The sequence below is a fragment of the Spermophilus citellus genome (assembly GCF_964194105.1).
Source record: "Spermophilus citellus genome assembly, chromosome: 4".
NCBI classification, from domain to species: domain Eukaryota; kingdom Metazoa; phylum Chordata; class Mammalia; order Rodentia; family Sciuridae; genus Spermophilus; species Spermophilus citellus.
Window position 1 is genome coordinate 215,111,956 of NC_138185.1, and position 14,374 is coordinate 215,126,329.

Genomic DNA, 14,374 nt, shown 5'->3' on the forward strand with positions numbered 1-14,374 from the left:
CATGGTTTCCAGGATTAGCATGACTTAGAAAGTCTCGGGGGCAGAGGGGGTGGGGGGGACAAAGGGACAAGGATAGGAAGGGGCTGGTGCTGCGTGGAGAGGCCACAGCAACTATACCAGCACAGCGAGGGTAACAGAGACCAGGAACATGGAGATGCACATAAAAGCAGAATTTCGCAACAGCCAGGAATTACACTAATGCTTATGGGAAAGAAGGCGTCCATCGTCGTGAATGTGGAAGAGGGATTGGCCATTTTGGGTAAAGTGAGTCAACTGAAAATTCTTGCCAAACCAGCAAGGATTTGAACTCCTTGAGGAGTCAGAAGTCTCTGACATTTACTTAGGGAAGATTAATTAACAGGTAAAGACACTTCAGTGCACCAATTTTCCTAAACCTATGACTACTCTGTTGAGTGCTTGGTGGATTTTTTTTTTAACAAAGGTGGAAACTGAGGCTCAGGAAGTGCCTTGGCTAAGGAAAGTAGTAAACAACAGAGGCAGAATTTGGACTCAGCTCCATCTGGCTCCAGACTCACTCTACCACACTGCCTCTGCAGATGGTCAAAAAATATCTGTGGATTTGCAAGGAATTCTGGAGAAACAAATAATCCCATCTTGTACTGCTAAATTTTCCACACCTCTTAGTTCCTTGGCTCAGATTTCCCAAAAAGTGCCAGGGGGGGGATTGAAATCTAGGAAGAGAGTGGCCTTTCATGGCTGAGAGTATTTTATTTCTGTTTCTGGGGCTGATATTTAATCAGTTTAAAGCTCTCTGTAACTGCTTGAGTGTGGCTCTGATTTTCCTGGCCCTGGAGAGAGGTGCTCATTTGTTTCGGGAGGCTCTGTCCCTAGGACACTCCAGCCCTAACTGAAGCTATCAAACAAGCCTCATTCACAGCCTGGGTCAGTTCTTGTTACAGCAAAACCCAGGATCAGGAACCACAGGACAAAAGGATTTTCACGCCCCAGTGTATGGCCCACTTATTTTGAAAAGTACAGTGAAGCATTATTAAGTTGGACTTTATTAATTCACAACTGTTGATGATGCTGAAAGGGGATGAAATAGAGTTTACTTTAATTCAACATTTAAAAAGAAGGCAGGACAGAGAGATCATGAGAGAGACAGAGAGACAGACAGACAGAAGTTGTACATGGTTCTGTGTGAGATGCTAAAGAGTAAATACTAGTAAGATATAGTCCCTATTTTCAAGGGGTTAATCTAGTAATAGTTTTCTAACTATCTAGGACATTAAAATTTCACTTTCTGGGAGAAAAAGGGGAGGCTAATAAGAAAATTACAATAGAGTCAACAAACTAGGATGACCAAAGAAGCATAGCTCCTCAGGCTTGGAAGGAATTTATAAAAGATCAACTAAGCTACCTCACCTATGTTCTCACCACAGATTGCTTAGGTTTCGTTCATTCAACACTCAAGCTTTCATTCAGGGTTCAAGAACTAATTATTACATGATCATTATGTGCTACGCCCAGAGCTGGACACTGATTACATGTAGAGCCTTCAGAAGTTCACAAAGCATGTACCCTTACATATATGATCTTATGTATTCAGTGTCCCCTCCATTCCTGGGTCGCCATCCTCTGTAAATACTCTCTGTGCTGGCCCCAGGACTTAGGTCCATACTGAGTGAGCTCAGTTGACCCTCAGACCAACAGGCAGATTGCAGGGCTCCTCTCTCTCATCAAACTCCCTCATGCCCAGATGGCAGCTGTGTTAGGAGTCAGATGACAAAGAAGGTGAGGCTCTCCCCCACCTCTTAGGAAGTGACTCATCTCTGTTTTGTGTGGCTGTGGAAATGTCCCTGACTGGACATGTGTCCAGGAAATGAGAGGAAACAACTGTGAAGGAAGCCCTTCCCCTCCACCCTCCCCGCCTGGCCCCTAGAACAGGTGAACTCTCGATGCTGGGCCCATTACCACTGCAGTGAACACCATCTTCCTCAAGCTCATATCCTGGGTCACAGCGGCAGATGAAAGAGCCATAGGTGTTGACGCAAGTTTGCACGCAGGGGTTCTCAGTTGCACACTCGTTCACGTCTGCAGAAAGCCAAAGGACATCACTGACCATTTGCACAATAGAACACACACACCAACCAAACGGAAAAATGCACCGGCAACAAAATCTCCTATTGCCAGGGCACCAGATCCACAGGCACCAAGGATCTCTATCAGGGACCCATTAGATCACAACCGCAGACTCCAGAGGGTTCACTAGGGACTCGAGCCACATGCCCCTTCTAGGGTCACACGGCAGGAAAGGGGGAAATGAGTACACGTGTTATATATGCGTACACACACCTGCCAGCTGGCCCCCTCTCCAAGGCTCACCTGCAGAATTTGCAAGCCACGCGTGCTCTTTCCCCCGCCTGCCACATTCCATCACCAATTAGCTCATATCTCACCTTCGTTGGTGCTGAAGCTTCAGGTGAACAAAAATCATGATGGTTCTAATGTATTTATTATGCATAAATAATCACTGATTAGATGAGACTCACACTCACTCCTTACGACTCCGCTTCAGGACCACTGCCCCTTTTTACAGGTTAAACAGGTTAATTAAAGGGCACCCGGACTGATGGGGGATTCATCATCTTCGGTTTGGTGATGGTTTCATGTCAAAATTAATGAAATCACTCTCCATAGTGCAGTTAATTATATATCAATTACACACCAATAAAGTTGTTTCAAATCTTTTTGAAGATTGAGAAACGTGCCCCAGTCCACATACTAACGTGGGCCCAGTTGGAACTGGAATATGAGTCAGGGGTCTTCCCACAGCATAAGAGATTCATCCTATATGGCCCCTCTGGATAGTGGAGGTGGAGGGAGGGGTCCCTTCCTGCCCTGGTGCTGGCTGGAGGACTGCAGCACCCCATCTCCCACGTTGTATCTGCCACTGGCCGAGTTTCCAGCTGAGAGATGTCCAAGCCACTTCAAAAGTCCAGTTAAACCTCTTAAAACTCTGAAGAGAGACTCAAGTGTTTTTGGAAGTAAGGGCTTCGTGGTGAAGTTTGAGGGGCTTTGCTCAAAGGAAAAATAAATAAATAAGCAGCCGTGTAGGAGGGTCCAGGGAGATACCTGTCTCCCCTGGTGCCCTTGGGGGGCTGGAGTTTCTTCTTCACCCAGGGTGGGGCAGGACCAGGCAGGAAAATGTCCATGCTGCTAAGCCACTGGGTGCAAGTCAGACAGGCCAGTGCTGGTGTGTATTAGGGCTGGCGTCCTCAGCTACTGGCCAGACACTGGCCACATGGAGATGAATGAGCTCAATCCTCCACCTATGGCCAGCAGCTGCTTCTGAGCAAGACCAAAAGGATTCCACCCCCGGGACCCTAACTGCTGTTCCCTGACAGCCTTTCCAATTGCCCTTCTGAATCCCGCGAGAGCAGAGGGCACCCCACTCCGTCCTGCTGAACAGCAAGGCTGGGCCCTGGGTTTTGCTCTCAACTCTGCCACCACCTGGCTGCCTGACTTTGGCCAAGTGCCTTCATTTTTCAGAGCCTTGACTTCCTCATCTGTGAAACAGAGTCACCTACACCTTCCTGCGACCTCAGTCATGCTACTGTTGGGGCTCAGTGAGACGAATGCTTTGAGGAGGACAAAGTGCTCATGAACACACGAGGTGCTGGGACTGCCAGAGCTCAGCAGTGTCCCTCACATCCCGTGCTGCCCAAGGCCCTGCTGATGTAACACCCTGGCCCGGTGCCTGTGTCCAGGCTTGAGAGCTGTGCCCGCTGCTTTATCACCATGCTGGATTTGGCTTGGCCAGGGGCGTTCACTGCTCTTTGTCATAGACCTGTCCCTGAGAGGGCTGAAGAAGCCATGTGACTTTGGACTCTCCTCTGCTCGGCTGCTCCTCAGGAGGTCCTGGACTTGGTGCATCATAGCAGCCTCTGAGCGAAAGCCTGGACTGGCACCTCCAGGCCCAGCCTTGGCGCCAAGAAGCCAGAATCTGCCCTAAGCCGCTTACTGTAGCAGCAAGGGTGCCAGGCACCCTCTCTGGGCTCTGGGGAGCAGGAAGGGGCCCTGCTCCACCAACGTCCCAACCTCAGCCACTTCTGCTGTCAGAGGACAGTGACCCCTCCCTTGAGAGGAATGCAGTGGAGACTGTGGAACAATGAGCAGAACCAGCTTTGGAGGAGAGCTCTACAAAGCGCCCAAGACCAAACCCTTGAACTCTTATGCCTTCCTGTTTACCCAGTGATTTAGATATGATTAAAGTAATGGAGACATAATATCCTCCACGAGTTGGCCAAGAGCCTGCCAGCCAGCGCTCCCTGGAATGGTGTGACAAGGAAATGGCCCTGGGAAGCCTGGTGGCCAGTTCCAGACAAAGACCTCATTCTGCATCTCTGGCTCTGCCTCCGCCCAGGACCACGATGCTGCCAGGGCCTGGAGGCCTGGTTGGGGGCTGGGGCAGGCAGCTGGGGGCCAGGGTAGAACTTGCACTAATTCCTTGAGTCTCAAGTCCTCCATTTGCTTCCTGAGTGGAGGAGGCCTTCCCAGTGGAAACCACAATAGACGCAAAGTTTGCTTTTCTTACTTATCAGTATTTGAGCTGATCGTGTGAAAACCAGAAAGTGCCTTTGTTTCATTCTGATTTGGGGAATGCTGAGGAGTAGAGAGAGCACCCCCCCCCCCCCCGCCCTGAGACTCTTTGCAAAGTAACAGGCCCTCCTAAGACTCAGGGAGAGGCCTAGACAATGCCTGCGGAGGCCCTGCAGCATGCATGTGGCTCTATTTTGTGATTCATCAGAGGTCAGGTCCCTGAGCACCCCTCTTTGGGTCTTAGGAATTGAACATAGGCTACAGGACATGTGAGAAATTTTCAGATTAGGTGAGAAAGCCAGCAAGGCCACTTTTGGCTATCAGACTCAGAAAGAGAAGCAAATCCATGACCACAGGAGCTCCTAGTTGCTGGATGACTGTGGTTTTTCCCTCCATAATATTCAGAGCTTTGTGAACCTTTTCACATAATCTCTGTTCAGGTCTCGGGTTTCTGTAAGCAGTGGGGAGGGGGTGGGTGACAAGGAATGGGAATACACTTTAACAACAGTGTTTGGCAGACATGAACTGTCAGGCTCTGAAGAAGACTGCTTCTAGTGTTTCATGCTGTGTCCAAGTTGTCATGCACGTCACATACCTTGGCAAGACCTTCCATCCTCATTGAGGGTAAAACCAGGGTTGCATGTACAGGAATAGGATCCAGGAACATTTGCACAGAGCTGCTGGCAGTAACCATAGCGACATTCATCAATGTCTAGAAACAGAAACACAAGGAGGTAAGACAGGTTCTTCTCACGGAGGCCATCTCCAGCACGGCACATTGCCAGCTCTCCCGGAGAGGGAAGGGAAGCAAGGACACCTGAGGCTAAGACAGTCCCAACTGGATTACAAGGCTCCATCTTCCTACCATCTTCCATCTCCCCAGTCATCAGTCCCACGAATACCTGAACCTGCCCTGAAAGTGGCAGAAGAAAATTTCTGTTGAGTGGGATGCTGAGCAAGAATACCTGTTGGGGTTTATCCAAATCTTAAACTAAGATTTATACAACATTAAGATTCAACTCTACGATTCCATATCACCTTTCTACTGTCTGGACAAGTTAGCCTAACGTGTAAGAAGAAACCACAGCATTGCTCCAATAGACAGCTCCATTAACAGTCACCATGTCCGCCCTCAGGAGCAGGAGCCAGTGCAGACCAGAACAAGCTGGGTACTCCTAGAGCGAGACTTTACGAATCCAGTAACACCAAGATGCTGGAGTGTACTCTGCTGTCTCCTCCGTGAACAACTGAATAAACACACCTCTTCCAAGCTATGGCTGACCTTCCCAGGGAGATCACCAGCACTGAGGTAAATGGATCCTTTCAGCAGAGCTGGGCACTGTGATACCTGTAACATGCACCAACCCACAAGGAGCCTGGTGTCATTGGGAAAGCACTTTGCAATATCCCAGGTTGATGGGACAATGGCCATAGGACAGGGTGTCTTACATGGAATCACCAACCTTCAGGAGGAGGCATGTCCTCATCTATACAGACTCTGGCTGGGACCAACTGATCTGACTGTAGTGGTGACTGGTCCTTTTGTCATCCCCATGTCCCCCTAAACTAATCATATTCCCTCTAAGGTACCCCAGTTCCTTTGAAACCAATGTCCACCCTGGGCTCTGGAAGTCTGCTCAGAACCTCAGACCCTGTGCCCAGTTCCTATCACCTCCTGCCAAGAAGGACTCCAGTTCCCCAGCCCATCTCAATGCTTACCAATTTTTCAGCCCTCATCAGAGCTTGCACCCTGCTTGTGATTTTGCTTTATCTCTGAGTCCCAGCTATTTCTCACCTGGCCACCCCACTGCACCCCGAGCACCCTGCAGCTCTTGCTTGGAAAGCCCCTTGGTTTGTATGGCTGCAGATCCTCACCTCTTCCCAGGGCAGTTGGGCCTATCACCAAGGCTCAGGGAGGTAACAGAGACCTAGGGGAACTAAGAGGAAAAGCAGCCCCCAATGAAGCCAAGCCAAAGGTGCACAGAAGGGGTGGTAGGCATCTGTGGAACTTGAATTTTGAAAGAGAAGAGTTTGGCCAAGGGAAAGCATGAGCCCTGCAAAACCGCTAGGAAAGTCTTCACATCGGATGTCAAGAGTAAGTGGGCTGCGCCAGGTGGCCTCCCCCAGGCCTCCAGGAGTACCCCTCCCAACTTCCCGCTCTGTGGAAGAAAACACCTCTCCCAGGGAGAGGAACGTGCCAGCTGCCGCCATCTTTCAGACCAGAGGAGTGTCTGGCCCCAAGGTCTCTATAACAGGCCTGTATGTTGGGTTGTCCCAACACACCTTGTGGTGAAAACAACAGCAGCAAAAAATTTGGCCTGAGAAGCGGGAGACTTAGATATTAAACCCAACTCACTTTAACTTTGTCCAAAATGTTCCTCCTCTTTGAGTCTGTCTCCAACTCTATAAAAGTTGGATGACATAATAACTAACATCCCTTCCAGCTCCGAGATTCTACATATTAAGTTCCTGTACAAATAACTCCCTCTCACTAATCTACTTATGTTCATATCAGTAGCATCAAATTTTCCACTGGCACAGAGGTTGGTTCAGATGCATGGGGACTGTCACATTGATGAATGCCCACATGTACCAGCTCTCCGGTGCATGCCTGGAGAGAGAACCACGCCAGGTCCGGACTGGCTTATCAGGCCTCCCGGATGCGTCAGACAGGTCGTGAGAGCTGACCCGACCGCAGCCTCCATCAAGAGAGACTTGGAAGGCAGTACTTCCCTTTCCTTTTTTTCTGTTTGCTTCCATGATGTTGTTTGGATGTGTTTCTCAGCCCCTCCAGGGCTGACTTTCAGGCAAGAGAATAATGTCTTAGAGAATTTAAACTGGCGGGACCTTTCCAAGAAAATGCAACATAGAAATCACACCCTAGAAGAAGAAATGGAAGTGACAGCTAGAGATGGCTATGGACTCCTTCACTTGGCTCAGTGCAGATCTAGCAGGGAGGAAAGTAAAATAGCCCTCCAATAAAAATAAACAGAAGGATCACATAGCAGATGCCAATGGGGCGAGGGACAAAATTCTCCATCGGTGATGAGTAACTCCTTCAGAGTAAAAAGACACCACAGGGTGGGGTGGGCATGGCAGGGGTGGCAGTGAGGGGTGTTGGGAGGTGATGTCCCATCAGAATCCGCCGATCATCTGCGACTTGGAGCATCTGGGTAACTCAGGAAAAGTATTCCCTTGGCTGGATATTATTTCTAACTAGGGCAGAATAACTCACTTCTATCGCTTCCTGATTTAGACACAAACTTCCTGAAGGCAGGAAGCAGGGGTTCGTCAAATCCAACTTGAGCCCTTAACATGTATCAAAATCTATAATAATAAGCTGGGCCTGGTGGCTCACACCTGTAGTCCCAGCTACTCAGAGGCTAAGGTGGGAGGACTACTGGAGCCCAGGAGTTTAAGACCAGCATGGGCAAGAGAGAGGGACCGTGCTTTGAACAAAAAAAAAAAAACAATGAAAAAAACCAAAAAAGAACTATAATAATGATGTGAGGGTGATGGTGACAACTGACTTCAAAGGGCAGTGAGGGCTGGGGATGGCTTAGTGGTGGAGCACTGGTCTGGCATGTGCAAGGCCCTGGGTTCAATTCCCAGTACCGCAAACAAAACAAAGCAAAACCAGGATAAAAGGATGCTGATGATATCAACTCAAAAGCCTTCTGCCTCCCACTCAAAGAAACCATTATGCCCCTCAGGACACCCACTAGGCCACATCTCACAGGATCCTTGGTGGTCAGCAACTCCCAGCTTCCCCACATGCCCCAGTGAGCCATTACCTAAGCACTGGCCTTCCAGCAGCCAGTAGCCATCCGTGCAAGAGCAGGTGTACCCTCCCTCCGTGTTGATGCAGATCTGCGTCGGGTTGCACTGGTGGGAATCTGTTGCACACTCGTCCACATCTGTAACACAGAAGCATTCCAGACATGTCACCTAGACCTTTCTATGATCCCTGGTGCCTCCAGAGGTGCCAGGTGCTTGTTGCTTGAGGACAAAAGGCAGGAGATAATGCTGCAGGGTTGCATCCAAGCATCTCCCTGAATAGCCACCTTTAGGAGATGCTGGTCTCTGATTAAAGTGGGCAGAGCTAATCTCTGATCACAAGAAGTCCATAGCAAATGATGAGCAAGTGGCTAGGAAGAGAGCACATAACCTCAGGCCCTCTTCTGCCACCCTATGCCATCACTGTCTGAAGGACACCACCTTGACCCCAACAGTGCTTGGTTTAGAAAGGCACTTGGAATCAGGCTTATTCATTCATGTGGAGCAGAGTCTGCTGTGTACCTACTGTTTGCAGGACTCTGAGAGCTGCCACTGTGAACAGATCAGAAGTTAAGTCAATGTTTTCCACCAACAGAATCTGCTAGTCCAGTTCCTCAATCATATTCATCCAGGAAAGCCTTTCAGCTAAACTCCTGCCCCTTCCCCAAGCTTCACAGAGCCCTGCAGGCTTCCCCCAGAGAGAAAGCTTCAGAGTGAAGGTGCTTGTGCCCAGTTCGGCCCCTGCTCCTTAACTGAGGTCTTCAGCACAGGGATCTAGCTGTATTCAAGTCCATCTCTCCCAAGGTGTCTGGCACAGATTCTGCGCACTGTCCGAGCTCAGAACTGCTGGTTTAAACTAAAACATCCTCCTCTCCTCTCTTTCCCCCTGCTCTGCAACCTGGATCCTAAGATGGGACTTTGGGATGCCACGTGCTCACTTTGACCTGAAGAGGAGACTTCACCAAACATTCATGTTGCTGTTGGCTCACTCCACACAGGTCCACCGCGGGCCTGGATCTGCCCAGCCCAGCTTCACCACTTTTCCACATTGTCAGCCTGTATTCACCCGCCTGCACCTTCCTGTCACCCCTCATTACTGCAGCAGGGTCTGCTCATCTATACCTTCTTCCCCCTCCTCCAAATGTGCCACTGGAGGGAACATTAAAGGCTGCAACTGACCATGTGCTGTGCCCCACACCTTGTTTGTTGCTGTATTTTTTTCCAGAGTACCTTTGAGGTGGACTTATGATCCCATTGTACAGATGATAAAACTGAGCTGAGAGAGCTAATAAGCTCCCAGCCAAGGGCTGAGCTCAGGCCTCTCTGCCTGTCTGACTCCAAATGGGATGACAGAGGGACCATACAGGTTCAGAAGGAGGCTGGCAGAGCACGCAGAGCAGAGAGGGCCAAACTGTGGCTGCCTTTTCCCCACACCATCTCACAAATCATCTGCCTGCTGACACTTCAGGTTGCAGACTTGAACCCCAGCCATTACTGTGACCCAGTGTGAGCTCCCTGAGCCAGAGCCCTGTGGTGCATAGTGCTTTGCACACTCTGCACTGGTCACAACCACGTGGACATCTGAACAAGCAGGCAATGGTCTCTTGGAGTCAAGTGACGCCCCGTCCATCACCTGCATGCAACAAGTCAACATTAATGGCACCAACCAATCCCCACTCCACCCCAAAGGGACTGGTGTCTGGGCCCAGGTGGAGCCAGCCTTCTTCCCTCTAAACAGAGCCCGTGCCACCCTGAGGTGCTGACTACGTGCAGACTTGAGGCCAAGCCCCAGTGAGTGGTCAGCTGTGGGAACTCCTGTCCCAGCCTTTGCATCCCTTCCAGCCCTGCTCTGCCCACCGAGCCAAGCCTCCCCAGGGGACCCAGTGAATAATACTTGGCCATGGGCCGCTCCTGCTCCCAATGTATATCGAAGCTTATGACAATAAATAATGCTGCTATCGGCTGGTGCATGTTTACATTTTCCCAGTGGGGAGTGATGGATGGCGATTGTACCCTGAGAACAACACTGCCTGAGGAATTTCTGCTCTTTTTCCTGCTTTGAGGGGAATGAAGGGTGAGGGAAACCGAAGTGGGTGAGGAGCTGTTGGAGAGCAGAGGAGCCAGCAAGTTCCCAAGTCTCTGTGTTTATGTAACTTAGAGTGTTCACAACATGCCACACAAACCAAGCACATGTAAGTGGACCAGACTGGGCTCAGAAGGGCCCGTGTGTGTACACACACACACACACACACATGCACACACACACACACAAAGTATTCAGGCCTAGAAACAAAATCTCCGAGGTTCACTTTTTCAAACACTCTCCCTCTTTCCTGAACTACAGATACTCCATTACACCTCAGTTCTCTCAATGTGCATGTAAAAAGTTAAAATTTTAATTGTCATGATTAATTTATACTGAATTGTCAATATATTTTGGGGAACTCAGTAAGTCCCTGGAACTTTCTGAACTCATATCCTTAAAGCACACTGGGCCTAACACCAGGTCCATGGGAAGCATTCTGTTACCTGTCGGATGAACGAACACATGAACCATCGAGATCACTGAAGCCCCCGACAGCTTCTTCCCAGCCCCCGGGCTGCCAACATGCACTTTAAAAGCAACCACTCCCCGCCCAAACCACTGTCAGCTCACACACCTGATGGAGCTCAAACTGGTCGTGTTCACACACTGTGGGTGTCCACACAGGACCGAAGGACGCCTCGCGAATTCCAGCTCTCGGCTGAATTGCTTACATTAAATACATTTGACTTAAATAACAGAAGGAAAATACATCGACCCACTCCAAGGACATTCTTTGGCAGGGACTCCTTTTCTGCATCAGTGGAAAAGTACAAGTTATGGCAACCTGAGCAAACGTCATTATCCTCACGCGCAAACCGCATCTGTTATTTCCTTTCCTGTGGAACAGCAAGAGTCCCCCCCAGAGAAAGGAAAGCTGGGTGCAGTCAGTCATTTATCCATTCATTCGCTCATTCATTCTTGACACTCTACAGGGGCTGCACGTGTGTCCTCCAAACTTCCAAGCCATCTGGGAGAGCTGGCACCAAGCACAATCCCTCCTGCTGGGACTTCACGGAGTGTCCTTCTGGGCCCCAACAGCTGTCTGGACACTTGGGAGATTTTGTCACAGCACCCATGGGTTGTTTCTCCCTAGGTGGGGCAATGTCTATTTGCTGTCCAGGTGACCAGCATCCTTGCAACTGGAGGGAAGTGTCCACTGAATTTTCCAGAATGCAAAAAAAGCCTAGTGTTGTCCAGGAGGAAGTCAGCTCTGAGGACTCATAAAGCTCTATCTGCACCATCACTTCTTCCCTCAGATGTCCCCAGAATGGCCTTTTCAATCCCAAACAACTGCTCTTGAAAATCATGGAGACCAGTCCACATATCATCTCCTCGAGGACTTCCCATGAGGCCCCAGGCAGAGATGGGTTCCTCGGCCCAGAACAGAGGGCCACATTGAGGGACGGTCATTTATAATCTCAGCCCACTAGCTAGGCCTCACGTCCCCAGCAACATAGCAAACTTCATGTGGGCAGGTGTGCTGAGGAGGTGTGAAGGAGGCACTGTCCTTTGGACGGGTGTGCCCAAGGAATGAAGGACTGCCTTTCCTTCAAGTCTAGTCTATATGTCACAGAGGCACCAGATGAAAGAACTGGCCTTGAGACACCACAGTGCACCTGTCCAACAATTCTGGGGACAACAGAACATTCAGAAAAATCAGGCAGCCTTCATTGTACTCAAGAGACAGCACAAGAAGGGACCACAGTCCGCCAGCCATTGCAAGTTTGAGCCCCTGGAGCAGGTCTGCAGCTGAAGGGCTGACCGGCAAGCCCCCACCAGAATCAGAATCTCTCCAATGAGAACTGTGCTATTATTATTGCCATTTTATGCCTTCTCCTTGAAAGTGGGCTGCTTTCCTGAAAATACCATGCATCCACATTTCTGCCCCATATAAATTGACTTCAAGTATGATCTGGTGTTAACTCTCAGTTATTACCTAAAAATCTCCATAGGCAGGCACAGTAGACTTAATGTACTGCCACTAATAGGTGATAATATGTTTGAATATCAGTGACATGGACATGCATGCCAGCTGTTTGTTACATTTGAAGGTACATATCATAGGCACATGCAATTACATTGCCGCATTTATTCCTGAGTGTTAAAGAAAGAATACTTGGACTGGTTTCATAACCAATCCTAACTGAAATAAAATGTTCTTTAAAAACTCTAATAAACACGAATGGTTCCCTGTGTCATTAGTGAGAACAGTTTCTAGGCCACCTCCTAGTACTACAGTTTAGGAGGAAAATGAGCCGGAAGGATGAGACGTCCCTAGAAAAGGCTATAGGAGGAAAAAAATTAAGAACTTTGGGAGCAGATGGCACTGGGTGTGAATCCGGGTTCCCTAACGGATTTAGGACAGATTCCTTAACCTCTCGAATCCTTAAGTGTTCTGCCAAAGAAGACTAATGCAGCCTGCCTCCCCGGCTGCCGTGAGAGCTTGTAAATTGCCATGTGCAAGGGTCACCCCTGCTGCTGGGCCCCTTGTGGGTGCCTAGGAAATATTAGTTTCTTCCCTGGTGAGTGGCTGTTCCCAGTGGCTGTGGGAGATAGGGGAAGCTTGGCTTCTGCCTCCTGCAGGCTCTGTTCTAGAATTTACCAAAGACACCAAGACCACAGCACCAGGGCCCTGTGGGCTCTATGGCACGGTTGGTTCTGTGGTTCTGTCACAGCTGAAGCCAGAGGCTTCTCCCCCTCAACCCTAGGCACATGGTAGGGGATCAGGACAAGAGGGGAAAAAAGACAAAGATGGGGTCCATGCCTTGAAAGTGGGGTCTCACTTTCTACCTGTGAGCTCTGGCACCTAGGGGCCCACCTGTGATTCTAGAATTATCTATAGCCAAAGACATAAAGTATGAGTGCCTTACCTACATCCACAGCCTGTGTTCAACCTCTACACAATCCCTGGTTCTGCCCTTTCTCTGCACTTGCGTGCGCCAACTACATAAACGAGCAAGCGCTGACTTCGGGAGCCCGGGTCTGTAACCTCAGCCGAATGTCTCTGTTCTTGTGTGAGAACAGTCACGGGCCAAGGGGGAACATTCTCACTTGGTGACACAGGAGAAGCTGTCCAAGAGCCCTAGGAAAGTGACACCTCTCCAAGGCTCTACTCTTCCTTTTTTGGACATGGCAAAAATAATTTCCTTGATAGTAAATTTTTACCCAGTGAAACAACATGTTTTCCTGGCCGGGTTTTGTTCCTGCCTTGCTCCAGCTAATGGGGCTTGATAAGAAAGAAGAAACTAACAATGGCACATTCCTTGCCTCCAAGTGAAGCCAGGTGCGGCCCGGCTGCTGGGCTGGGTTGATGCCATTTTTCAGCCAGGCAGGCCCAGCCAAGGCGGGGAGCTACACAGGGTCTCCTTCCCAAACACCTGCTTAATGAAGATCCCAGGGTTGGAGAGCTCGCTTGTTGAATTCCTAGGACATCTGTACTCCATGTGTCTTGAGATCTTGGGTGATCATTGGCAATCAGGTTTGTTCATGGGGCTCGATATTAAGCGTGGAATACCAAGCTTGCTCATTTTGTGCCTTTAATTAGGCAACAAATATGTGGTCCTTATTCCAAACAAAGAAAAGTCTTTCCCTTTTGGATAAAACCAGCTGGAATCCAGGATCCAACCTCTCCATAGATTATCTATCTGTAACGTGAGAGCTTAGAGGGAAGTTCTGAAAGACCCCAGTTAGCTATGATCTTCTACAGAGACAAACTACAAACAATGAGAATCACATTGTTTGGTTCTTGGGTAATTATTTTCATCCACAAAGTGCTTAGTAAACATCCGAGACTGTAGCTGCTTTCAAACCGGGCAGTGACTTGGCCAAGCCCAGGCATTCAACTCTTGCCAATGCGTGAAAGGCCACTGCACCGGGGGAGGGGAAGCGCACATGTCTTCTTGAAGATCATGCATCAAGACATCCTGAGAGCAAGGAGACAAGGCTGGG

The 14,374-nt window shown here is 49.4% G+C and overlaps 1 protein-coding gene across 4 annotated transcripts in view; it reads right to left on the reverse strand.

The window, feature by feature from the left end:
• FBLN5 (fibulin 5) overlaps positions 1–14,374 on the reverse strand; it is a 71,405-nt gene that overhangs the window by 13,956 nt on the left and 43,075 nt on the right. For all 4 annotated transcript variants that reach the window (XM_081291335.1, XM_081291334.1, XM_081291333.1 and 1 more), the window contains exons 5-7: positions 8,358–8,480; positions 5,159–5,275; positions 1,936–2,055 (exon numbers count right to left, since the gene is read on the reverse strand). In XM_081291335.1, the coding sequence (XP_081147461.1) occupies positions 1,936–2,055; positions 5,159–5,275; positions 8,358–8,480 (360 nt within the window). The remainder of the gene's footprint in view (positions 1–1,935; positions 2,056–5,158; positions 5,276–8,357; positions 8,481–14,374) is intronic.